This window comes from Lithobates pipiens, unplaced genomic scaffold, assembly GCF_037356315.1.
Source record: "Lithobates pipiens isolate NorthernLeopardFrog02 unplaced genomic scaffold, aLitPip1_a1.2 Scaffold_78, whole genome shotgun sequence".
In the NCBI taxonomy this organism is placed as follows: Eukaryota; Metazoa; Chordata; class Amphibia; order Anura; family Ranidae; genus Lithobates; species Lithobates pipiens.
The window spans coordinates 231050-255594 of NW_027507901.1; the positions used below are offsets into that span (position 1 = coordinate 231050).

A 24545-nucleotide genomic window follows, 5' to 3' on the forward strand; every position below is an offset into this window, starting at 1 on the left:
TCCACTGACCCCATTGTCCCCTGTGCATCCAGTGACGCCAGGGACCACAACATCCCCAGTGACCCCAGTGTTGACCATGTATCCAGTGACCCCAGTATCTCTAGTGACCTCAGTGTGCCCAGTGTCTCTAGTCTCTCCAGTGACTGCAGTATCTCCAGTGATTTCAATGTCTCCAGTGACCCCAGTATGTCCAGTGATTAACACTTATTGTAATCACTGAGCCCCCCTGCAAAAGTCCCATCTCTAGTCCTGGACAGCTTGGACCGTGCCTGTGTATGTGGAGAGAATGATGAAAACAGAGCATAACAATCAATGATGATGATGATGGGTGTGATCAATAATATTAACAAGGATGAATTTAATAATAATAATAATCATATAAAATAAGGGGTGTGTAATAATAAATGATAATAAATAAGGATGAGAGTAATAATAATAATAATAGGAGGGATAATAATAATAATAATAATAATAGGAGGGGTAATAATAATAATAATAATAATAATAGGAGGGGTAATAATAATAATAATAATAATAAGAGGGGTAATAATAATAATAATAAGAGGGGTAATAATAATAATAATAATAATAATAATAATAATAATAAGAGGGGTAATAATAATAATAATAATAATAATAATAATAGGAGGGGTAATAATAATAATAATAATAATAGTAATAGGAGGGGTAATAATAACAATAAGAGGGGTAATAATAATAATAATAATAATAATAATAAGAGGGGTAATAATAATAATAATAATAATAATAAGAGGGGTAATAATAATAATAATAATAATAATAATAAGAGGGGTAATAATAATAATAATAATAATAGGAGGGGTAATAATAATAATAATAATAATAATAGGAGGGGTAATAATAATAATAATAATAATAATAATAAGAGGGGTAATAATAATAATAATAATAATAAGAGGGGTAATAATAATAATAATAATAATAATAGGAGGGGTAATAATAATAATAATAATAATAAGAGGGGTAATAATAATAATAATAATAATAGGAGGGGTAATAATAATAATAATAATAATAATAATAGGAGGGGTAATAATAATAATAATAATAATAATAATAATAATAGGAGGGGTAATAATAATAATAATAAGAGGGGTAATAATAATAATAATAATAATAATAATAATAGGAGGGGTTATAACATATAATATAAAATAATAGGAGGGGTTATAACATATAATATAAAATAATAGGAGGGTATAATAAATGATAATAAATAATACAGAATATGTATAGCTTTAGTAATATATATATAGGTGGGAGGAGTAATGATATTATATTATAATATTAGGAGACTCCTCCTCCTTCCAGGTGATAGTGTCGGACCGCGGGGAGAACTCCCTGTCACTGGCTCTCAGCACTGGGGTGGGGCGGTACAGCGGGGCGGGACCACTAGGAGGGTGGGAGTGGCTTCTACCAGCCCAGCAGCCAGGTAGAATGGAGGAGGGGGCGGAGGATAACTGAAAGTGGGCGGGACACCGAGCGGAGTGGGAACGGCTGAAGACTGCGGGGAGGGGACAGAAGAGCGTAAGACTCGTATAGAGGTGGGCGAAGATGAACAGGTGATGGGCGGAGATGGGCAGGTAGTGGGCGGAGATGGAGAGGTGGTGGTCGGAGATGGACAGGTGATGGGCGGAGATGGACAGGTGATGGGCGGAGATGGAGAGGTGGTGGGCGGAGATGGATAGGTATTGGGCGGAGATGGACAGGTAGTGGGCGGAGATGGAGAGGTGATGGGCGGAGATGGAGAGGTGATGGGCGTGTCTCGGGTGTGTCTGGTAACAGGTGAGTCAGGAAGAGGTGAGGACAGGGACTGATGGCTCCACCGAGACCCGAAATCCGATACCAGAAAGTGCAGAACTCCCCGGGGGAGGAGGGGGAGGTCTCCATCCACCTGTACAGGTAATATCTCTATGTAGGGGGGTCACCATCTATACATATACTATATATATCCCGGGGGGAGGGGTCTCCATCCACCTGTACAGGTATGACTATCTCTGTATACTGATTAGTGTATATACAGTGATGTACTCTGTGCTGTGCGGAGGTCGGGTTTGCTCTGTACTCGGTATCTGTATACCGGTAACAAATATATACAGTGTCTTAAAGTATTCACACCCCTGACATTCCCCACATCTTCTCATGTTACACTGAAAACCATAAATGTATTTTATTGGGATTTTATGTGATGAACCAACACAAAGTGTCACATAATTGTGAAGTGGAAGGAAAATTATACAAATAAATATGTGAAAAGTGTGTGTGTGTGTGTGTGGGGAGGGGCATTTTGTATCCAGCCTGCACAGAGTCCTGACCTCAACCCGATAGAACACCTTTGGGATGAATTAGAGCGGAGACTGCGAGCCAGGCCTTCTCATCCAACATCAGTGCCTGACCTCACAAATGCACTTCTGGAAGAATGGTGAAACATTCCCATAGACACGTCTCCTAAACCTTCCCAGAAGAGGTGAAGCTGTTGTAGCTGCAAAGGGCCAACTCAATATTGAACTCTCCGGACCAAAGCTGGAATGCCATTGAAGTTCATGTGTGTGTAAAGGCAGGTGTCCCAATACTTTCGATAATATAGTCTATATATATATATATAATGTCCACAAAGATGTATATATTGGCCAGGAACAGCTGTATACATATTGTTTAGCAGTGATGTATACTGTAGTGTGGGGGATGGAGTTGTGTGCTGTCACCAGCACAACCGGTGTATCGGGTTCTGCCGGTGGAGTGTGTCAGACCTGTACGGCTGGATGTTGCTGGGTGTCGGTGAGGAGGGCGGTGCTGGGTGTCGGTGAGGAGGGCGGTGCTGGGTGTCGGTGAGGAGGGCGGTGCTGGGTGTCGGTGAGGAGGAGGGCGGTGCTGGGTGTCGGTGAGGAGGAGGGCGGTGCTGGGTGTCGGTGAGGAGGAGGGCGGTGCTGGGTGTCGGTGAGGAGGAGGGCGGTGCTGGGTGTCGGTGAGGAGGAGGGCGGTGCTGGGTGTCGGTGAGGAGGAGGGCGGTGCTGGGTGTCGGTGAGGAGGAGGGCGGTGCTGGGTGTCGGTGAGGAGGAGGGCGGTGCTGGGTGTCGGTGAGGAGGAGGGCGGTGCTGGGTGTCGGTGAGGAGGAGGGCGGTGCTGGGTGTCGGTGAGGAGGAGGGCGGTGCTGGGTGTCGGTGAGGAGGAGGGCGGTGCTGGGTGTCGGTGAGGAGGAGGGCGGTGCTGGGTGTCGGTGAGGGGGGCGGTGCTGGGTGTCGGTGAGGGGGGCGGTGCTGGGTGTCGGTGAGGGGGGCGGTGCTGGGTGTCGGTGAGGGGGGCGGTGCTGGGTGTCGGTGAGGGGGGCGGTGCTGGGTGTCGGTGAGGAGGGCGGTGCTGGGTGTCGGTGAGGAGGGCGGTGCTGGGTGTCGGAGAGGAGGGCGGTGCTGGGTGTCGGTGAGGGGGGCGGTGCTGGGTGTCGGTGAGGAGGGCGGTGCTGGGTGTCGGTGAGGAGGGCGGTGCTGGGTGTCGGTGAGGGGGGTGGTGCTGGGTGTCGGTGAGGGGGGCGGTGCTGGGTGTCGGTGAGGGGGGCGGTGCTGGGTGTCGGTGAGGGGGGCGGTGCTGGGTGTCGGTGAGGAGGGCGGTGCTGGGTGTCGGTGAGGGGGGCGGTGCTGGGTGTCGGTGAGGGGGGCGGTGCTGGGTGTCGGTGAGGGGGGCGGTGCTGGGTGTCGGTGAGGAGGGCGGTGCTGGGTGTCGGTGAGGGGGGCGGTGCTGGGTGTCGGTGAGGAGGGCGGTGCTGGGTGTCGGTGAGGAGGGCGGTGCTGGGTGTCGGTGAGGAGGGCGGTGCTGGGTGTCGGTGAGGGGGGCGGTGCTGGGTGTCGGTGAGGGGGGCGGTGCTGGGTGTTGGTGAGGAGGGCGGTGCTGGGTGTCGGTGAGGGGGGTGGTGCTGGGTGTCGGTGAGGGGGGCGGTGCTGGGTGTCGGTGAGGGGGGCGGTGCTGGGTGTTGGTGAGGAGGGCGGTGCTGGGTGTCGGTGAGGAGGGCGGTGCTGGGTGTCGGTGAGGGGGGCGGTGCTGGGTGTCGGTGAGGAGGGCGGTGCTGGGTGTCGGTGAGGGGGGCGGTGCTGGGTGTCGGTGAGGGGGGCGGTGCTGGGTGTTGGTGAGGAGGGCGGTGCTGGGTGTCGGTGAGGGGGGTGGTGCTGGGTGTCGGTGAGGAGGGCGGTGCTGGGTGTCGGTGAGGAGGGCGGTGCTGGGTGTCGGTGAGGAGGGCGGTGCTGGGTGTCGGTGAGGGGGGCGGTGCTGGGTGTCGGTGAGGGGGGCGGTGCTGGGTGTCGGTGAGGAGGGCGGTGCTGGGTGTCGGTGAGGGGGGTGGTGCTGGGTGTCGGTGAGGGGGGCGGTGCTGGGTGTTGGTGAGGAGGGCGGTGCTGGGTGTCGGTGAGGGGGGCGGTGCTGGGTGTCGGTGAGGAGGGCGGTGCTGGGTGTCGGTGAGGGGGGTGGTGCTGGGTGTCGGTGAGGGGGGCGGTGCTGGGTGTCGGTGAGGGGGGCGGTGCTGGGTGTCGGTGAGGGGGGCGGTGCTGGGTGTCGGTGAGGGGGGCGGTGCTGGGTGTCAGTGAGGGGGCGGTGCTATGTGTGTTCTTCCATACAAAACTCATATCCCTCAATGACAACTCTCAGGCTCTGATCACATTGTGTGTGAATTTGCATATCTTCCCACACAACATGAAATGAAAAGTGCACGTCGGGACCTCCATGGTGTGAAGGAGTTGATGTTGGCATTTAATCTATTTTATATTTGTTTGTGAGGCACGTCGCACGACCGCGCAATTGTCAGTTAAATCGGCGCAGTGCCGAATCGCAGAAAGCGCTCTGGTCTTTGGCCAGCAAAATGGTCCGGGGCTTAAACCCTACTCTGCTTTCCATTTGCTTCTATAGCACTTGTACCAACACTACTTCATTTGCCAAACCCATACCAGAAGGATACCAGAACTTCTTTTTGTGCTAGATATGGTAGCCATGGTCAGAGATTGGGGAGGTGGTGATATGGAAAGATATGAAGAGGAGATGAGATACCAAACATGATGATATATAGAATATAATAATAAATACAAAATGTATGAAAAAATATTTCTTTAATACAGATTAAAACCAATTCAAAGTCCGACCCCCCCCCCCGGTGTCCGTGTATTCAGTATTTCTTCGGGGACGAGATACTCGAACCCATAACTTGGTTTGGTGAGAACAATACGAGTTTATTATAATGATATAATAGAATAAATCATTTTCATTGGTCTTGCAGCCAGTCGCCGCCATCGCCCATCATCCGCAAACGCTATCGAGAATCCTGTTTTCGAATCTTCTCCTCCTTACTCCTACTGGTGGTGGCCGTCGGCTTTGTCTTGTACGATGTCGAGTTCAGAAATACAGAAACGCCGGCTACCCAACCAAAATTTGGTGTCCACCTCGACGAGTCCTCAGATAGTAATGTTTCTGGAGGTCCCCCATCAATGGCCAACCATGAAGAGCTAGGAGAAGGTCGCCACCACCACCACCACCACCATGATTCCCAAACGTCGGACCAAGAAGAGGCTGAGGGAGATGAAGACGGGAACTCTTCTTCTGGCCATCACCATTTTGGAGGCACCTTCCACCAAGCAGCAGCCGTTACCGACTCTGGTGAGGAATATAATCTGGTGATCTATAGAACCCTACGACCTCTTAGGGGTATTTTAACCACTTGCCGACCAGCGCAAAACGACGATGTATGTCGACAGAATGGCACGGGCAGGCAAATGGGCGTACACGTACGTCCCTTTTTAAATTTGCCGCCCTGCCATCGGGAGCGCGCCGCCGGCGGCGCTCTCCCGCGCTGGTCGGGACCCCCGTGAGTCCGGTCGCGGGACCCGCAGACTCGATCGCCGCAATCGTCTCACGGAGCTGCCGAATGGAGGAAGTGCCGTTGTAAACAACATTTCTCCATTCTGCCTAGCAACTAGTGACGCTGATCTCTGCTCCATGTGATTGGAGCGAGAGATCAGTGTTCACTAAATGAAAGCCCAACCCCCCCCCACAGTTAGTAACACACCCCTAGGAACACTTAACCCCTACACTGCCACCCACTGGTTAACCCCTTCACTGCCAGTGTCATTTACACAGGAATCACTGCATTTATATAGCACTGATTACTGTATAAATGACAATGGTCCCAAAAACGTGTCAAAAATGTCTGATGTGTCCGCCGCAATGTCGCAGTCACAATAAAAATCGCTGATCGCCGCCATTACTAGTAAAAAAAAAAAATAATAAAAAATTATTAATAAAAATGCTATAAAACTATCCATATTTTGTAAACGCTATAACTTTTGCGCAAACCAATCAATAATCGCTTATTGTGATTTTTTTTTTTTTTTTTTTTTTTTTTACCAAAAATATGTAGAAGAATACGTATCGGCCTAAACTGAGGGAAAAAAATGTTTTTTTTATATATTTTTGGGGGATATTTATTATAACAAAAAGTAAAAAATAATGCGTTTTTTTTTTTTTCAAAATTGTCGCTCTATTTTTGTTTATAGCGCAAAAAATAAAAACCGTAGAGGTGATCAAATACCACCAAAAGAAAGCTCTATTTGTGGGAAAAAAAGGACGTCAATTTTGTTTGGGAGCCACGTCGCACGACCGCGCAATTGTCAGTTAAAGTGACGCAGTGCCGAATCGCAAAAAGTGGTCTGGTCTTTGACCAGCAAAATGGTCCGGGGGCTGAAAGTGGTTAAGAAAGTTGTGGATAGTTTTTTTTTTTTTTGGTTTTATAATTTTCCTTTGTATTTTATTACACAAAGACCATTACTACTAAACTAGAAGGACTATAACGCTACTGATAGGTAAACAAGTATCAAAAATATTTATTGCACAGCATAAAAACTTTGGAAAAACATGAAATTGTACATATGTATCAAAAAATGAACATAAAAAATGTTCTTCTCAGATTATCACCATCCATGGGGGGGATGTAAGACTTGCTGTTGCTCCGACGCAGGTTGCGTTTCGCAGGGCACAACTCACTTCTTCAGGCACACACTAGAATAAACAATAGGGGTGTAGTTTGTAATTTTGGGACCCCCCACATTCAGTGGCGGACTGACAACTTATGGGGCCCCCAGGCAATCAGACATTATGGGGCCACACAGTATATACACATGCACACACACACAGTATACAATCACACCGTATACACAGACAGATGTTAAACTTCCTCCCATTGGTCTTTCCCCGCTCCACCCTATAAGACCAGAACATGCTCCCGTTCCAACCTGCGAAGGCCTAACGTATTAATACTGTCCCTCCAGGGGCAGACTGACAACTCATGGGGCCCCCGGGCAATAGGAGATTATGGGGCCACACAGTATACACAAACACACACACACACAGTATACACAAACACAGTATACACAGACATGTTTCTATTGGCTGAGAAGGTACTGGAGAGGCGGGGCAGGAATAATCTCTGGATTTTTAGACCAAAAGGATGTCGGTGAGGGACATTTCAGAGACAGATGTAAAAAAAAAAAAAAAAAAAAAAGATTTTTACATACTTTCCCTGGTTTTACTGAGGCTGGAAACCCTGATGGGGGGGCCCCCTAGTGGAACGGGGCCCTCGGGCAGTGCCCGAGTGGCCCCAATGGTCAGTCCGCCCCCTGCCCACATTATGATATCCTTGGCCTAATCATATAGTGTACTTGGCAATATGATGATATACTGTATGGATGACTCTACTACCCATATGATGTATCATTCCATCTGGAATGTTCATATAGGAGCCTGACCCCCTTACAAACTGTGTGTGGACTGTGCCATCTGATCAGGAGGGAGCGGCCGCTGATTGTGTGAAGAATACATATGATATACTCTTCTACTCCATTTATATATCTCCTTTTTTTTTATACAAAATTTCAAAATATGTGGCAATAGATCACTAGACCACTACACTGAGTGATGAGATGTGATCTTGACTGACATTTGCATTGTTTATTCTAGTGTATTGTCTGTGTTTTTACATTTCCTGAGAAGTGAGCTGTGCCCCACGAAACGCAACCTACATCGGAGCAACAGCAAGTCTGACATCCCCCCCCATGGATGTGGGGTTGGTGATAATCAACACTAAGAAGAACATTTTTATGTTCCTATTTTTTGTTTTATGTTTCGTTTGTGGTACATATGTACAATTTCATGTTTTTCCAATGTTTTTACTCCATACAATAAATATTTTTGATACATTTTTACCTATTGATACAGTTATAGTCCTTCTAGTTTAGTAGTTGGGGTCTTTGTGTAATGAATCTTTAGGATGAGGTACCGGACTAATTTTGTCCAACTTTGAGGGCTCTCCTTATGAGACCCCCCCCCCCCTCCCATTTTTCTTATCCTTTTTGTATTTTACTTTTTAGTGATATATCAATTTAGGAATATCATTTTCAACACTCGTTTCTACTAGCTTTTGTTATGCACCAAATGTAAAAACAGTTTCCTCCTCTCTGACTCTTTCCCCTGCTCCTTCCTCCTCCTCCTCCTCCTCCTCTGAGTCTTCCCCCCTGCCTCTTCCTCCTCTCCGAGTCTTCCCCCCCTGCCTCCTTCCTCCTCTCCGAGTCTTCCCCCCCCTGCTCCTTCCTCCTCTCCGAGTCTTCCCCCCCCTGCTCCTTCCTCCTCTCCGAGTCTTCCCCCCCCTGCTCCTTCCTCCTCTCCGAGTCTTCCCCCCCTGCCCCTTCCTCCTCTCCGAGTCTTCCCCCCCTGCCCCTTCCTCCTCTCCGAGTCTTCCCCCCCTGCTCCTTCCTCCTCTCCCAATCTTCCCCCCCCTGCTCTTCCTCCTCTCCGAGTCTTCCCCCCCCCTGCTCCTTCCTCCTCTCCGAGTCTTCCCCCCCCCCTGCTCCTTCCTCCTCTCCGAGTCTTCCCCCCCCCCCCTGCTCCTTCCTCCTCTCCGAGTCTTTCTCCCCCCCTGCTCCTTCCTCCTCTCCGAGTCTTCCCCCCCTGCTCCTTCCTCCTCTCCCAATCTTCCCCCCTGCTCCTTCCTCCTCTCCGAGTCTTCCCCCCCCCCCTGCTCCTTCCTCCCTCTCCGAGTCTTCCCCCCCCCCTGCTCCTTCCTCCTCTCCGAGTCTTCCCCCCCCCCCCCTGCTCCTTCCTCCTCTCCGAGTCTTTCCCCCCCTGCTCCTTCCTCCTCTCCGAGTCTTCCCCCCCCCCCTGCTCCTTCCTCCCTCTCCGAGTCTTCCCCCCCCCCTGCTCCTTCCTCCTCTCCGAGTCTTCCCCCCCCTCTGCTCCTTCCTCCTCTCCGAGTCTTCCCCCCCCCCTGCTCCTTCCTCCTCTCCGAGTCTTCCCCCCCCCTGCTCCTTCCTCCTCTCCAAGTCTTCCCCCCCCCCCCCTGCTCCCTTCCTCCTCTCCGAGTCTTCCCCCCCCCCCCCTGCTTCCTTCCTCCTCTCCGAGTCTTCCCCCCCCCTGCTCCTTCCTCCCTCTCCGAGTCTTCCCCCCCCCCCCCTGCTCCTTCCTCCTCTCCGAGTCTTCCCCCCCTGCTCCTTCCTTCCTCTCCTCCTCTCCCCCCCCCTCTTCCTCCTCTCCGGAGTCTTCCCCCCCCTGCCTCTTCTTCCTCCTCTCCGAGTCTTCCTCCTCTCCGAGTCTTCCCCCCCTGCCTCTTCTTCCTCCTCTCCGAGTCTTCCCCCCTGCCTCTTCCTTCCTCCTCTCCGAGTCTTCCCCCCCCCTGCTCCTTCCTCCTCTCCCGAGTCTTCCCCCCCTGCTCCTTCCTCCTCTCCTCCTCTCCCCCCCCCTCTTCCTCCTCTCCGAGTCTTCCTCCTCTCCGAGTCTTCCTCCTCTCCGAGTCTTCCCCCCCTGCCTCTTCTTCCTCCTCTCCGAGTCTTCCCCCCCTGCCTCTTCTTCCTCCTCTCCGAGTCTTCCCCCTGCCTCTTCCTCCTCTCTGAGTCTTCCCCTGCCGCTATACCAATCTACCAGAGACCTGTCTGGGTTCATCAGGGGTGCCATCAAATGACGGCACCCCTGATGATAGTGTAACCCATACCCAAGAACAGGATGAGAGGTTTAAATTTGAGACCCGCCCCATTCAGACTTGGAACAGAACAGGGTGCACTGCAATGCTCACACCTCCCACCAGGTTCTTGAACAATCAACATCTTTTTTTTTTCTGTTGTTACACACGCCATGGTGATTGGATGAAGTTGCTAAAATTACTGGGAGAAGTTCCTGGCATATTGGGGTATAAATAATTGAGAACGTTCCTGACACTCATTAGAAATAAGGATGATACAATAAATAATCTAATTAAATGAGGAGTAAACATCATCATAGTTACATAGTAAGGTTGAATAAAGACACCAGTCCATCCAGTTCAACCTGAGTGAGTGTCTACAATTGCCCCTATCCCTGTGCATTGCACTCTCACATCGGTCCCTACCCTCAAGGAGCCCACAATCCACGATCCCCATTCATATACTAGGGCCAATTTTGGACAAAGGGCAATTAACCTATCAGCATGTCTTTGGAGTGTGGGAGGAAACCGGAGTACCCGGAGGAAACCCACACAGGCACAGGGAGAACATGCAAACTCCAGGCAGGTAGTGTCATGGTTGGGATTTGAACCAGCGACCATTTTTACTGCTAGGCGAGAGTGCTAACCACTACACCACTGTGCCGCCCATTCATCATGACAGAACAAGTCCAGTTGAATGTGACCCATCACTGTTCATAATTACTCCCTCACATTCATCACATGTTACTCTTTTCTTTCCATGGTGACAGAGACATGCTCCATGTTGGCTCGGGACATCCTCCAGTCGGGGGGTTCGGTGGTTGATGCAGGAATCTCTGCTGTGTTCTGTTTGGTGGTTGTACACCCACACACTTCCAGCTTGGGTAAGTGATTGTCTACCTTCACCTGTAGGATTGGTGCTACAGACTATACATAAATGTGATTGGGATGACCTATACATACACATCAGAGGGGGGGGGGGGGGGAAGATGATTGGAAAGACTTACACATCAAAGGTAGAAGATGTTTTGCGTGGACCTTCATATGGGAAGGTGGTGGGGCAGTAAAAGGTGATGGGAGGAACTATACATTGAGACTAGAAGGTGACTGGAGGACCTTCATATCAGGTGGTAAAAGATGATTGGGAGGATCTACACATCAGGGGTCAGAAGATGATTGAGGAGACCTATACATCAGGGGTAGGAGATGTTTGGGTGGATCTACATGTAGAGGTGTAGAAGGTGATTAGGAAAACCAGCATAGCAAGGTGTAGAAGTTGATTGAGACAATGTCAGGAACCATGAAACAGACTGAGACAGAAGTACAATCAAATCACACTTGTTTATTAATAAAAAATAAAAAGGTAAATAGAAAAAAGCGTAGTCAAGCATAGCCAGAGTCCAGTAGCCAGATCAGGTAGTCAGCCAGTCCAAAGTTCATTAACCAGATCGGGTAATCAGCCAGGCCTGAAGTCAGGGATCCAAGGAGAGCAACTGCAAGCATGTTGAGAAGGCAGGAGGGATGTCAGCAAGCCAGTCTTGAAACAAAGATCAGGAGATGGTTCCTAGTGATGTGACCAACGCGAAGGCAAATGGAAAAGTGAGCAGGAAGGCTTTAAATAGGCAGGTCAGACGAGCATCATCGGGAACAGCTGGTAACTGTGAAAAGAGAAGAGAGCTGCCAATTAGCCGACAGCTGAGCGGCCAGCCCAGAGGAGGAAGGGCTAAGCCAGCCCTGACAGACAATCTATACATCATGGGGTAGAAGATAATTAGGAAGACGCATACCTACACATCATGAGGTAGGATATAATTGGGAAGACCTTCTGTATGCCCCAGAGGTAGAAGATGTTTAGGAAAACCTACACATGGGTAGTAGAAGGTGATTGGGAGGACTTACACACTGGGAGGAGGGAGTAGAAAATGATTGGAAGGACACATTTGGTGGGAAAAGGTGATTGGGAGCTCATCAAGGGGTAGAAGGTAATTGGGAGGATCTACACATCAAGGGGTAGAAGGTAATTGGGAGGATCTACACATCAAGGGGTAGAAGGTAATTGGGAGGATCTACACATCAAGGGGTAGAAGGTAATTGGGAGGATCTACACATCAAGGGGTAGACAGTGATTGGGAGGACCTACACATCAAGGGGTAGGCAGTGATTGGGAGGACCTACACATCAAGGGGTAGAAGGTAATTGGGAGGACCTACACATCAAGGGGTAGAAGGTAATTGGGAGGCTCTACACATCAAGGGGTAGAAGGTGATTGGGAGGACCTACACATCAAGGGGTAGAAGATGATTGGGAGGGATCTACACATCAAGGGGTAGAAGGTGATTTGAAGGGTTTACACATCAGATGGATAACAGTTGACTGGGGGGACCTACACTGAGGTGTAAAAAGTGTTTTGGAGGACCTGCACATTGGGAGGTAGAGTATGATTAGGAGGACCTACATATCAAGGGGTAGAAGGTAATTGGGAGGCTCTACACATCAAGGGGTAGAAGGTAATTGGGAGGATCTACACATCAAGGGTAGAAGGTGATTGGGAGGATCTACACATCAAGGGGTAGAAGGTAATTGGGAGGACCTACACATCAAGGGGTAGAAGGTAATTGGGAGGACCTACACATCAAGGGGTAGAAGGTAATTGGGAGGACCTACACATCAAGGGGTAGAAGGTAATTGGGAGGACCTACACATCAAGGGGTAGAAGGTGATTGGGAGGACCTACACATCAAGGGGTAGAAGGTAATTGGGAGGATCTACACATCAAGGGGTAGGCAGTGATTGGGAGGACCTACACATCGGGGGATAGAAGGTGATTTGTAGGGTTTACACATCAGATGGATAACAGTTGATTGGGGGGACCTACACTGAGGTGTAAAAAGTGTTTTGGAGGACCTGCACATTGGGAGGTAGAGTATGATTAGGAGGACCTACACATCAGAGGGTAGAAGGTGAATAGGAGTACCCACTTATTCAAGTTGCCCCACCTCCACTCCAGGGTTGCCAACCTCCTGCAGCATTTTTTTACTGGCAAAACATGGAAAATCTACTGAGAGAGCACATTTTTTTTTATTTTATTTTTTTCTGACAACCTGAAAAATGACTGGGAAAAAAAAACTAAGACAATCCAATATTTAAACAGTATAAACATGATATGGAAACACTGACAATAAACATAACAAGTAAGGCCGCGTACACACGGGCGGACTGTTCGCCCAACCTTGTCCGCTGAACAGTGTTTGGGCGGACAGTCCGCCCGTGTGTGGGCTTTCAGCGGACAGTTTCAGCGGACAGTTTGACGGACAAAGTCTTTCAGAAATTCCGAAAAACTGTCCGCTGAAACTGTGTTTGAGCGAACAGTCCGTCCGTGTGTAGGCTACTTTCGAAATGAGCAAACTGTTCCCGCTCGGAGGAAAGTCTGCTCATTTCGAGCGCGTGTACAGGTAGGCGGGGCCCGCGAAGGAGACGTCGCGGGCTCCGCCGCCTGGAATGGGCTTAAAGGGGAACCCCAACGCCGAAAAAATCGGCGTGGGGGTTCCCCCAAAGTCCACAACAGACCCTTGTCCGAGCACGCTACCCGGCCGGCCAGGAAAGGGGGGCGAGCGAGCGCGCCCCCCCTCCTGAGCCGTACCAGGCCGCGTGCCCTCAACATGGGGGGGTGCCTTGGGGAAGGGGGGGCCGCGCGGCCCCCCCCACCCCAAAGCACCTTGTCCCCATGTTGATGAGGACAAGGGCCTCTTCCCGACAACCCTGGCCGTTGGTTGTCGGGGTCTGCGGGCGGGGGGCTTATCGGAATCCGGGAGCCCCCTTTAAGAAGGGGGCCCCCGGATACCGGCCCCCCACCCTATGTGAATGAGTATGGGGTACAATGTACCCCTACCCATTCACCTGTGAAATAAAGTACAAAAAAAAACACAACACAGAGAAAAAATATTTTATTGCACAGCTCCGGGGGTCTTCCGTCTTCGGGGGTCTTCTCGCCGGACTCCTCCGCTATCTTCGTGTAGCTCTTTTACTAGCGGAGGAGCCCGGCTTTCTCCCTCCCCGCCGCCGGCCTCTTCTCCCGACTTCGGGGGTCTTGTCCCCCTCTTCGGTTCTTCTGCCGGGCCACCGCGCCTTCTTGTAGCTCTTTTGCAGGCGGTGGCCCGGTCTTCTGTCGGCGCTGCCTTCGGTTCTTCTGCCGGGCCACCGCGCCTTCTTGTAGCTCTTTTACAGGCGGTGGCCCGGTCTTCTGTCGCTGTCGCCGTCGCCGTCGCCGCCTTCCGTTCTTCTTCTTGTTCTTCTTCTTCTTCCCCAGGAGATGTTGACACGTCGCTCTCTCCGGCCGGAATGCCAGAGCTGCGCTGTGCGGTCACTTATATAGTGACAATGGGGCGGTGTCACATGGTATATGTCACATGGGTTGGTCACATGGTGACCCCGCCCCCTTACGATGTCATAGTCCCCATGTGACATCAACCCATGTGACCAACCCATGTGACATATACCATGTGACACCGCCCCATTGTCACTATATAAGTGACCGCACAGCGCGGCTCTGGCATTCCGGCCGGAGAGAGCGACGTGTCAACATCTCCTGGGGAAGAAGAAGAAGAACAAGAAGAAGAAGAAGAAGAACGGAAGGCGGCGACAGCGACAGCGGCGACAGAAGACCGGGCCACCGCCTGTAAAAGAGCTACAAGAAGGCGCGGTGGCCCGGCAGAAGAACCGAAGAGGGGGACAAGACCCCCGAAGTCGGGAGAAGAGGCCGGCGGCGGGGAGGGAGAAAGCCGGGCTCCTCCGCTAGTAAAAGAGCTACACGAAGATAGCGGAGGAGTCCGGCGAGAAGACCCCCGAAGACGGAAGACCCCCCGGAGCTGTGCAATAAAATATTTTTTCTCTGTGTTGTGTTTTTTTTTTGTACTTTATTTCACAGGTGAATGGGTAGGGGTACATTGTACCCCATACTCATTCACATAGGGTGGGGGGCCGGTATCCGGGGGCCCCCTTCTTAAAGGGGGCTCCCAGATTCCGATAAGCCCCCCGCCCGCAGACCCCGACAACCAACGGCCAGGGTTGTCGGGAAGAGGCCCTTGTCCTCATCAACATGGGGACAAGGTGCTTTGGGGTGGGGGGGCCGCGTGGCCCCCCCTTCTCCAAGGCACCCCCCCATGTTGAGGGCACGCGGCCTGGTACGGCTCAGGAGGGGGGGCGCGCTCGCTCGCCCCCCTTTCCTGGCCGGCCGGGTAGCGTGCTCGGACAAGGGTCTGTTGTGGACTTTGGGGGGACCCCATGCCGATTTTTTTCGGCGTTGGGGTTCCCCTTTAAGTCCATTCCAGGCGGCGGAGCCCGCGACGTCTCCTTCGCGGGCCCCGCCTACCTGTACACGCGCTCGAAATGGGCGGATTTGCCTCCGCCTTACGTGGGCGAGTCCGTTCATTTCAAAAGTTGAGCGAACTGTTTGGCAAACAGTTCGCTGAAACAGTCTGCTCAAAAAGTGCCGTGTGTGGCCATGTCCGTCCATGCTAATTTTGAGCGGACTGTTTGCCGAAACTGTTTGACAAACAAAGTTGGGCGAACAGTCCGTCCGTGTGTACGCGGCCTCAGAGTCAATACGGCAGGACAAATTATCAGCCTCTAATATTTACAGACAGTTGCAAAAAAACACATGCTGTCAGTAAATTTACTGACGGTTGGAAACCATGATCCCCTCCATAAAATATACCCGTGGGGGAAATATACTTAGATAATATACTTACCCTTCCCTGATCTCCATAGTGCAGGTGGCAGCATCATCCTCACTCTTTCCGGCCAGGTTTCTTGATGTATTTTGGCATGCTCCGGTTCATCTACGTAAACAACTGTTTTTGTGGATATTAATGCCCAACTCACCTCCTTTCTTGGGGCCCCTCGACCCCCTATGGTTTGCCTAGAAACTTTACAACTGCATTCACAAGAATGTTGAGTAGCCCAGATCGCACAAGATGATCCGGAACTGCGCTGCAGGGTCTTCTTGTGAGATTTTGGCTACATGGCCTTCCCCCGAGGTTCTTCTTGGTAGGTGGATGACATAACGCCCTACACTGCAGAGGTTGAGGAAGTTAAGGAACTGAAGGTGGGACATCTGCTTTAGGTATCGGGTTATTGATGAAGTGTAGGCGATCACTGGAGAGGTAAGTAGAAGAAGGTGACTGGCGGAGTATAGTATGTAATTGGACACATAAGTAATAGATGATTGGTAGAGTATAAGGAGTAACTGGAAGTTGATTGGTATAGAGAAGAAGGATGTTGATTTGTAGAATTAGGTTTTTTTTTTTTTTTTTAAAGCGGGATTCCGCTCTTTTTTTTTTTTTTTTTCTTACCTGTGTTACAGGTGGGCGACTGCTACCTTCGCTTAGCATCCACGTCTGGCGTTTTTTTGACCCCCGGTGCGACGATTCTTTTCCTCGGGATGACTTTTAAAAAAGTGCTCTGGCGTTTTCCATTTTAAGTGTGGGCGTCTGAAGCCCACAGGCATTTACTTCCTGTGTATCGATGACGCTCGGCTCCCAGCATGCTCCGCTCCATCTCGCACATGCTCAGTGTGCAATAGTGGTAATGGCAGATACAGCTGCCTGCCCACTTTAAAAATGGCAAATTCGGGCACGCCCTCGTCACGTGACCGGCGTCCTAACGAAATCTCGCGAGATTTCGCAATTTCATTGTCCCCCCATGGATTCTTGGGAAATAGCTTAGAAATTTCCCAGGGACCATTGCGAGGACGATAACCACGCCTACTCCCACGGGAGGACAACCCGGAAGTCAGCAGAAACATCTGAAATAAAAGGTAAGTAAAGAATAATTTTTTTTTTCAGGGTTCATTTAGGTAAGTATTCAATATGGTGATTTTAATAAGATGAAGTTTCATTTTTAGGTACCAAACCACTTTAAACTTCTAATTGCTCCCTACACTCTACCAATCAAGATGATTGAGGAGACCTATACATCAGGGGTAGGAGATGTTTGGGTGGATCTACATGTAGAGGTGTAGAAGGTGATTAGGAAAACCAGCATAGCAAGGTGTAGAAGTTGATTGAGACAATGTCAGGAACCATGAAACAGACCGAGACAGAAGTACAATCAAATCACACTTGTTTATTAATAAAAAATAAAAAAGTAAATAGAAAAAAGTGTAGTCAAGCATAGCCAGAGTCCAGTAGCCAGATCGGGTAGTCAGCCAGTCCAAAGTTCATTAACCAGATCGGGTAATCAGCCAGGCCTGAAGTCAGGGATCCAAGGAGAGCAACCGCAAGCAGGATAAGAAGCCAGGTGGGATGTCAGCAAGCCAGTCTTGAAACAAAGATCAGGAGATGGTTCCTATTGATGTGACCAACGTGAAGGCAAATGAAAAAGTGAGCAGGAAGGCTTTAAATAGGCAGGTCAGTGGAGCATCATCGGGAACAGCTGGTAACTGTGGAAAGAGAAGAGAGCTGGCAATTAGCCGACAGCTGAGCGGCCACCCCAGAGGAGGAAGGGCTAAGCCAGCCCTGACAGAGACAATCTATACATAATGGGGTAGAAGATAATTAGGAAGACGCAAACCTACACATCATGAGGTAGGATATAATTGGGAAGACCTACTGTATGCCCCAGAGGTAGAAGATGTTTGGGAAAACCTACACATGGGTAGTAGAAGGTGATTGGGAGGACTTACACACTGGGAGGAGGGAGTAGAAAATGATTGGAAGGACACATTTGGTGGGAAAAAGTGATTGGGAGCTCATCAAGGGGTAGAAGGTAATTGGGAGGATCTACACATCAAGGGGTAGAAGGTAATTGGGAGGATCTACACATCAAGGGGTAGAAGGTAATTGGGAGGACCTACAATTGGAAAGAGTGAGGATGATGCTGCCACATGCACTATGGAGACCAATCATCTCACTTATGTGTCCAATTACCCACTATATTCCACCAGTCAACTTCTACTTACCTCTCCAGTGATCGCCTACACATCATCAATAACCTGGTACCTAAAGCAGATGTTCCACCTTCCGTTCCTTACCTTCCCCAACCTCTGCAGTGGTAGGGAGTTACATCATCCACCTGATGAGAAGATCCTGGGGAATGCCATGTAGCCAAGTGCAGGATCATCTTGTGAGATCTAGGCTACTCAACATTGTCGCGAGCGTAGTTGGGAAGGTAAGAGGGAGGGGACTGGTGGAATTTAGGGGGGGAAATAGGAAATAATTTGGTTTATGTGGAATTTTTTTTCTCTTTCTTGCTGAAATGCAACCAAATAACTAGCATAAAGCTAAGTCATCTCGCCATATGTCATTTCAGGTGGAGTCTTCTCATCCATCTATTTCAACCAAGCCTCACAGAACACCTCAGTATTAAATGCAATACCCAGAGAAACGTCTTCAATTTCATATGGAGTACCTCAGGTTCTTCAGGGGTTATGGGTGCTTCATCAGAAGTACGGAATGAAACCCTGGGCTCAGCTAGTAAGTTCTGCTGTCATTCTATCAGAAAAGGGATTCTTGGTGGACTCCAGCCTTCGTGCTGCTCTTATGGCAAATCACGAGAAGGTTCTAAGCTCTGAGGGTCTGCGGAACCTCTTCTGTGATCCTCAACAAAATCTTAAAGACGTTGGAGAGAGAGTAGAAAATCCCACGCTGGGCAAACTCTTGGATAAGATTGGAAGTTCCGTTTCAGACCCTGCGCTTTCAGATGACCTCATACACAGTCTGATGAGTGACATTGGGGTTACAGAAGATAAGAAATTCAGAGAGTCCATCTCCAGATATCTTACCCTAGAAGACCCGCTGACACTTCACTTGGATGCACTAACTTTGTTCACTTCTGGTGGTCCCACTGCCGGGAAAATCCTCTCCAACTCCATTCAAAAGATTTACGAAGAAGAGCATGAGCAAAGCATGGAGTCGGTTTCTGAGCGTCTCCTAAATTTTTCGAAGGCGATGTATACACAGAGTGGAGCCTGGCCTAGAGACTTATCTTCCCAATTATCTCCTTTACAGCTGCCCACATGGAGCCCGGCGCCTGTTGGAAGCAATGTCATGATAGCTGACGCTTCTGGAGATATCTTTGTGTTGTCCCTCACGCTCAACAGCACCTTTGGATCCGGGTTTGTTTCTTCATCTACAGGGATCCTTCTCAGTGACTTTGTTCAAAGTCAGGTTTCCTTGCAGAGCTCCAGACCCCTTTACTGGGCCTGCCCATCAGTGCTGATATATGGGGAGGATAATGACGTGATCGGGTTGTCCGCTTACGGGGGAAGTTCAGTGCCATTCTCCCTGGCTCAAGTTATCATACGTCATCTCCTCTTGGAGAAGGACCTGACGGAATCCGTGACTGGATCCCTGGTGGAGGTTCAACCTGTAGGCTCTGACCCCTGGATGGAGTACTTTGGGCTGCAGGGTAACAGCACAGAGCCGGTAGTGGCGGTGGAAGTTCAGGCAGAACATGTGCATGTTATGAAGTCTCATGGACCTTGCTGTTATACTGCTGGACTTTAGCCATTTCCTAATTAATGTCAAAAATAAGCTCCTCGAAGATGGCTTCCATGGACAAGAAGTTCTCTTTTCAGTTATGTTTAGCAAGCTAAATAGTATTTTATCAGCATGGACTTTGATATGGTACCAATGTCTGTTGAAGGGTTGGCTGGACGCTCAGATCCCAAGAGTTTACACCATCATGCCAAGTAGGGGCTTTTCCTGTGCCCAGATCTTCCAGTAAATATAAAAGGAAACTGATGACATTCCCTTAAATCCAAAATAAGTGTAACTTTATTGTTCCAGGCAGGCTTTAAGACAAAGCCCCCCCTAGGACACCTCCCATGTCTTGAACAATAAATTTACACTTATGTTGGATTTTTTGGAATGTCATCAGCTTCTTTTTGGGTTTACTGGTAGCGCGGGGCACGGGAAAAGACCCTGCTTGGCCTTTGCATCTGGTGCTGTCCGCCAAGGGTATGACCCAACATGAAGGACTAGGCAGTGGTGTATAATTTATCACTACTGTCAACTCGGCTGTTGAAGTGAAGTCTTGTTTGGGTAATTATTGGGGAATTTTGAAAAGTATTAAATTTTGACACAGTTCACTCTGTGCCTTCCGTTAACGATTAATTACTTTGCCATCTGCCCCCAATTACCCTCAACCCTTGGTGTTTCTGCCCAGGAACATCTACCGGCGTTTGATAAGCAGTGCAAGCTCATTGAGGTCCCGCAAGGCTCATTACAGCTCAACTGAATGTATAGTAAACGATCAACCCCCCCCCCCATAGTAATCTCATGGGGTAAAAAAACCTAAACGGCCCTAAACCTGTACAGTCTTGTGGGGCGTTTGACTCTTTCCTGGCCCTGCAGGGATCATTTGGTGATGTTCGTAACCCATGAAGCTACTTTAGGGGTCTTATACTCCATGTTTTACCTGCTGATGAGCTGCAGACCTCCCGTTTTATATGAAGCGGCTGACTCACAGGAAACATTATGGGGAAGAAGTGTAGAACAGGAATGCTGTCATCAATTTGATTTCACATTGGAAGTTATTGGCCATGCTCTACGCCAGGGATCTGCAATTAGCGGACCTCCAGCTGTTGCAAAACTACAAGTCCCATCATGCCTCTGCCTCTAGGTTTCATGCTTGTGCCTATCAGCGTCTTGCTGTGCCTCATGGGATTCATAGTTCTGCAACAGCTGGAGGTCCGCTAATTGCATATCCCTGATCTACGCCATGCTTATAGGTTTACATGCAGCTTAAAGTATAATAGTATTTTACAAGCAATAATGAAATGCTATCTCAAAAGTTTGGCTGTGTCAAGTAAAGATGATAGTTCCTTAGGGAGTTCGTTGAACTGAGTATTCTTTCAGGAACCCATCTCGTCTTGGTTCTGTGTTTTTTTTTTTTTTGTATTACTTGTGGTACGCTCCAGTACATTGTGAAACTGATCAAATGTAAGAGAACACACTTACCTTGTGGGGTGGCAGTGACCTACCTTAAGGTGGCATACTTCTAAATTGCAAAGACATATATATTGGGAGGAGACAGAATCCTACTTTTTGTGGGGAGGAACTGACCTATGTTTGGGGGAGGAGGTAGAGACTTACCCATGGAAGGATGCAGAAAGCTTCCTTTGGAGTGATGCAGAGACATATAATTGGATGAAAGACTAGACCTACCTTTGGGGGAGAGATAAAGACCTACCTTTGAAAGGAAAGTGGAAATCAACCTTTTGGAAGGGTGGGACCTACCTTTTTAAGATGGTGAAACGGAGAGTTGGTGGGGCAGGGACCTACCTTTTGATTGGGGAGGCAGCAATCTACTTTTTGGAGGGATGTAGAGATCTTCTTTGGTGTTGTGCCTGAGCTTATGCTTTGGGGGGTCTACCTTTTGGGGCAAGGCAGTGCTCTACCTTTGGTGGAGAAGTAGGGATCTAACTTTGGAGAGTCCAGAGATCTATATTTGGTTGTGAGGCAAAGAGGGGGGGTCTAAAAATGGGGGGTCTACCTTTTTGGGGAGACGGTGATCTACCTTTTGGTGAGGAGACAGAGACTTGTCTACATGTTCCGGGGAATACCTTTTGAGGGTTAGTCAGGGGTCTACTGTACTTTTTGAGGAGAAAGCAGAGATCTATATTTGGATGGCAGAGACATTCCTTTTGGGGAGACCTGTTTACATTTTGGAGGGGAATACGAAGCCTACCATCAGTGGAAGGAAGGGACCTGCCTTTGGGGTGTTAGACAGGGACCTACCTTTTGGAGGGACCAAACATCTATATTTGGATGCGGGGCAGAAAGCTACTTTTTTTTTTTCAGGGTCTGGTTGGTTATTTCATACAAATGCTTTTTGCTATTACCATATTACAAGGTTCTGTTGTTCGCCACACTCACTCCTGACTCATTCACGCACAATTCTATGCAACAGATCAATTGAATTGCACTTTTTTTTAATGAAGTCTAATAATGTTTGAAATATTTTTTGTATTTCTGTATGTATTTGTCACCAGGAACTGCACTGAACATTATTTATAGTTAAATCCAATTTAAAATCTAGTTTAAAACTAGAAAAGCACCCTAAATGTTAAATATGGAAATATATAAAATGTGTGTTTTGCAGTACAAATAAAATACTGAGTGTATTTTTGTTATATTGGAGTAGAACCACTCTAGATCCTTATCAGGGTTTCCTGTGACCCATATAAATATTTAGCACTGGTCAAATTGTATGTGTTATGGTTATTTCTCAGACTGAAGAGTTCATCGATTGTCTTTTATAGGGGACACTGGTGATGACCACAAACCTTCTACACAAATTCTTCTGGAGAATAGAAGGAGATCCCAGGAAATAACTTGCATAGATTTATTGACAGTTTATTTACAGGTTGGCCCTTGAAAAGGTTCTCCAAGGCCCCAGAATGTTCATAGAGCCCAGAATGTCCATAGAGCACCAAGTGCCCCAAGAGCCCAGACTGTCTCATGAGCCTATAGAGCATGGAGTGCACCAAGAGCCTAGAATGTCCATAGAGCACAGAATGACCACAGAGCACCAAGAGCCCATACTGTCTCAAGAGCCTATAGAGCACTGAGTACCCTGAGAGACCAGAATGTCCATAGAGCACAGAATGTACATAGAGCCCAAAGTGTCCCAAGATCCTAGAGTGTTCCAAGAGCCCAGAGTTCTCCAAGGTCTCAGAGTGTCCCAAAAAGACTAGATTGCCTCTGCAAATCCCAACCTTTTGGAAGTTGAAGCACAGATCAAGCCCTCTTCCCTTACCATGATATGGCTGTGCACAAGGCTGCCCACTGAATATGCAGGCATTGCATAATGTGAGGGAGTCCATGCCTATATGTTGCCTTTTAAAAACATTCCACATCACACTTTTACTTGTTTTCATAGGAATGGTAGTACAAACATATTAGCTCCCTCCCAGTCCTAGTATCAACGGTTCAAACCATGCCAACTCATTGTCAATCTAGGAGCAACTACACAACCATAGGACTTGACAGTCACTGAACAACGAAATCGAGGTATATGTGGTTACCTCAGAGTCCCTAAGTGTATTGTTTGCTATATATATATATATATATATATATATATATATATATATATATATATATATATAGCAAATACATACCTATACACACACACAGACACACACACAATGGGGCAAAAGGGTATTTAGTCAGCCACCAATTGTGCAAGTTCTCCCACTTAAAAAGATGAGAGAGACCTGTAATTGTCATCATAGGTGTCACCTCAACTATGAGAGACAAAATGTGGAAACAAATCCAGACAATCACATTCTCTGATTTGGAAAGAATTTATTTGCAAATTATGGTGGAAAATAAGTATTTGGTCAATACCAAAAGTTTATCTCAATACTTTGTTATATATCCTTTTTTGGCAATGACAGAGGTCAGACGTTTTCTGTAAGTCTTAACGAGGTTGTCACACACTGTTTCCGGTATGTTGGCCTCCATGCAAATCTCCTCTAGAGCAGAGATGTTTTGGGGCTCTCTCTGGGCAACACGGGACTTTCAACTCCCTCCAAAGGTTTTCTATGGGGTTGAGATCTGGAGACTGGCTGGGCCACTCCAGGACCTTGTAATGCTTCTTACGAAGCCACTCCTTCGTTGCCCGGGTGGTGTGTTTGGGATCATTGTCATGTTGAAAGACCCAGCCACGTTTCACCTTCAATGCCCTTGCTGATGGGAGGAGGCTTGCACTCAAAATCACACAATACATGTCCCCATTCATTCTTTCATGTACACAGATCGGTCGTCCTGTTCCTTTTTCAGAGAAACAGCCCCAAAGCATGATGTTGCCACCCCCATGCTTCACAGTAGGTATGGTGTTCTTTGGGTGCAACTCAGCATTCTCTCTCCTCCAAACACGACACAAGTTGTGTTTCTACCAAACTGTTCTACTTTGGTTTCATCTGACCATATGACATTCTCCCAATCCTCTTCTGGATCATCCAAATGCTCTCTAGCAAACCTCAGATGGGCCCGGACATGTACTGGCTTAAGCAGGTGGACACACGTCTGGCACTGCAGGATCTGAGTCCCTTGTGGCATAGTGTGTTACTGATGGTAGCCTTTGTTATGTTTTATAGAGCCCACCATCTTTAGGTGGGTGCTAATCAGGTTTAGTTAGGTAAGTGTTAAGTAAATTTGCCAAGGCCTTACATTTCTTTAGGCCTGGTTGTTTGGTTTGGACGGGAGGAGTGACAGAGTAGAGAGGGGAGGGTGTGGCCATCTGCATACTGCCCTGAAAGACCTCCCTTACCTTCCATTGAAATGTTCTGGAAGGAAGGCGGTCTGGGGACTGGGGTGCAGGCAGTTTGTATGGAGAGCCCTGGACCAATCAGTAAATTGTATTGGCAGGGGCAGGACTCATATATAAGCTGGGGGTCACATGCTCCTGGAAGGAGATGGGAGGAGTTGGATTCAGAGGAGCAGCAGAAATGTAGCCCATGGGGAGCAGGCTTGAAAGCCTGGGGGTTCAGAGACCCCAGCGCTGGATAGTTCAACAGAAATTA

The 24545-nt window shown here is 48.6% G+C and overlaps 1 protein-coding gene across 1 annotated transcript; it reads left to right on the forward strand.

The window, feature by feature from the left end:
• The first annotated feature begins 1796 nt into the window (after nucleotides 1-1796).
• On the forward strand, nucleotides 1797-22224 carry LOC143959502 (glutathione hydrolase 6-like). Its single transcript, XM_077468180.1, has 4 exons — nucleotides 1797-1944; nucleotides 5297-5673; nucleotides 10789-10902; nucleotides 18326-22224. Exons 1-4 carry the CDS (start codon nucleotides 1859-1861, stop codon nucleotides 19519-19521), a joined length of 1773 nt encoding a protein of 590 aa, XP_077324306.1. The 5' UTR covers nucleotides 1797-1858; the 3' UTR covers nucleotides 19522-22224.
• Nucleotides 22225-24545: the final 2321 nt, after the last annotated feature.

What these genes read in the sequence shown, in the direction of transcription:
- LOC143959502 (XM_077468180.1), top strand. Translation starts at nt 1,859, where the DNA reads ATGGCTCCACCGAGACCCGAAATCCGATACCAGAAAGTGCAGAACTCC. An exon ending in GTCTCCATCCACCTGTACAG is followed by an intron (nt 1,945 to 5,296) that starts GTAATATCTCTA and finishes TTGGTCTTGCAG; the next exon opens with CCAGTCGCCGCCATCGCCCA. An exon ending in AGCAGCCGTTACCGACTCTG is followed by an intron (nt 5,674 to 10,788) that starts GTGAGGAATATA and finishes CCATGGTGACAG; the next exon opens with AGACATGCTCCATGTTGGCT.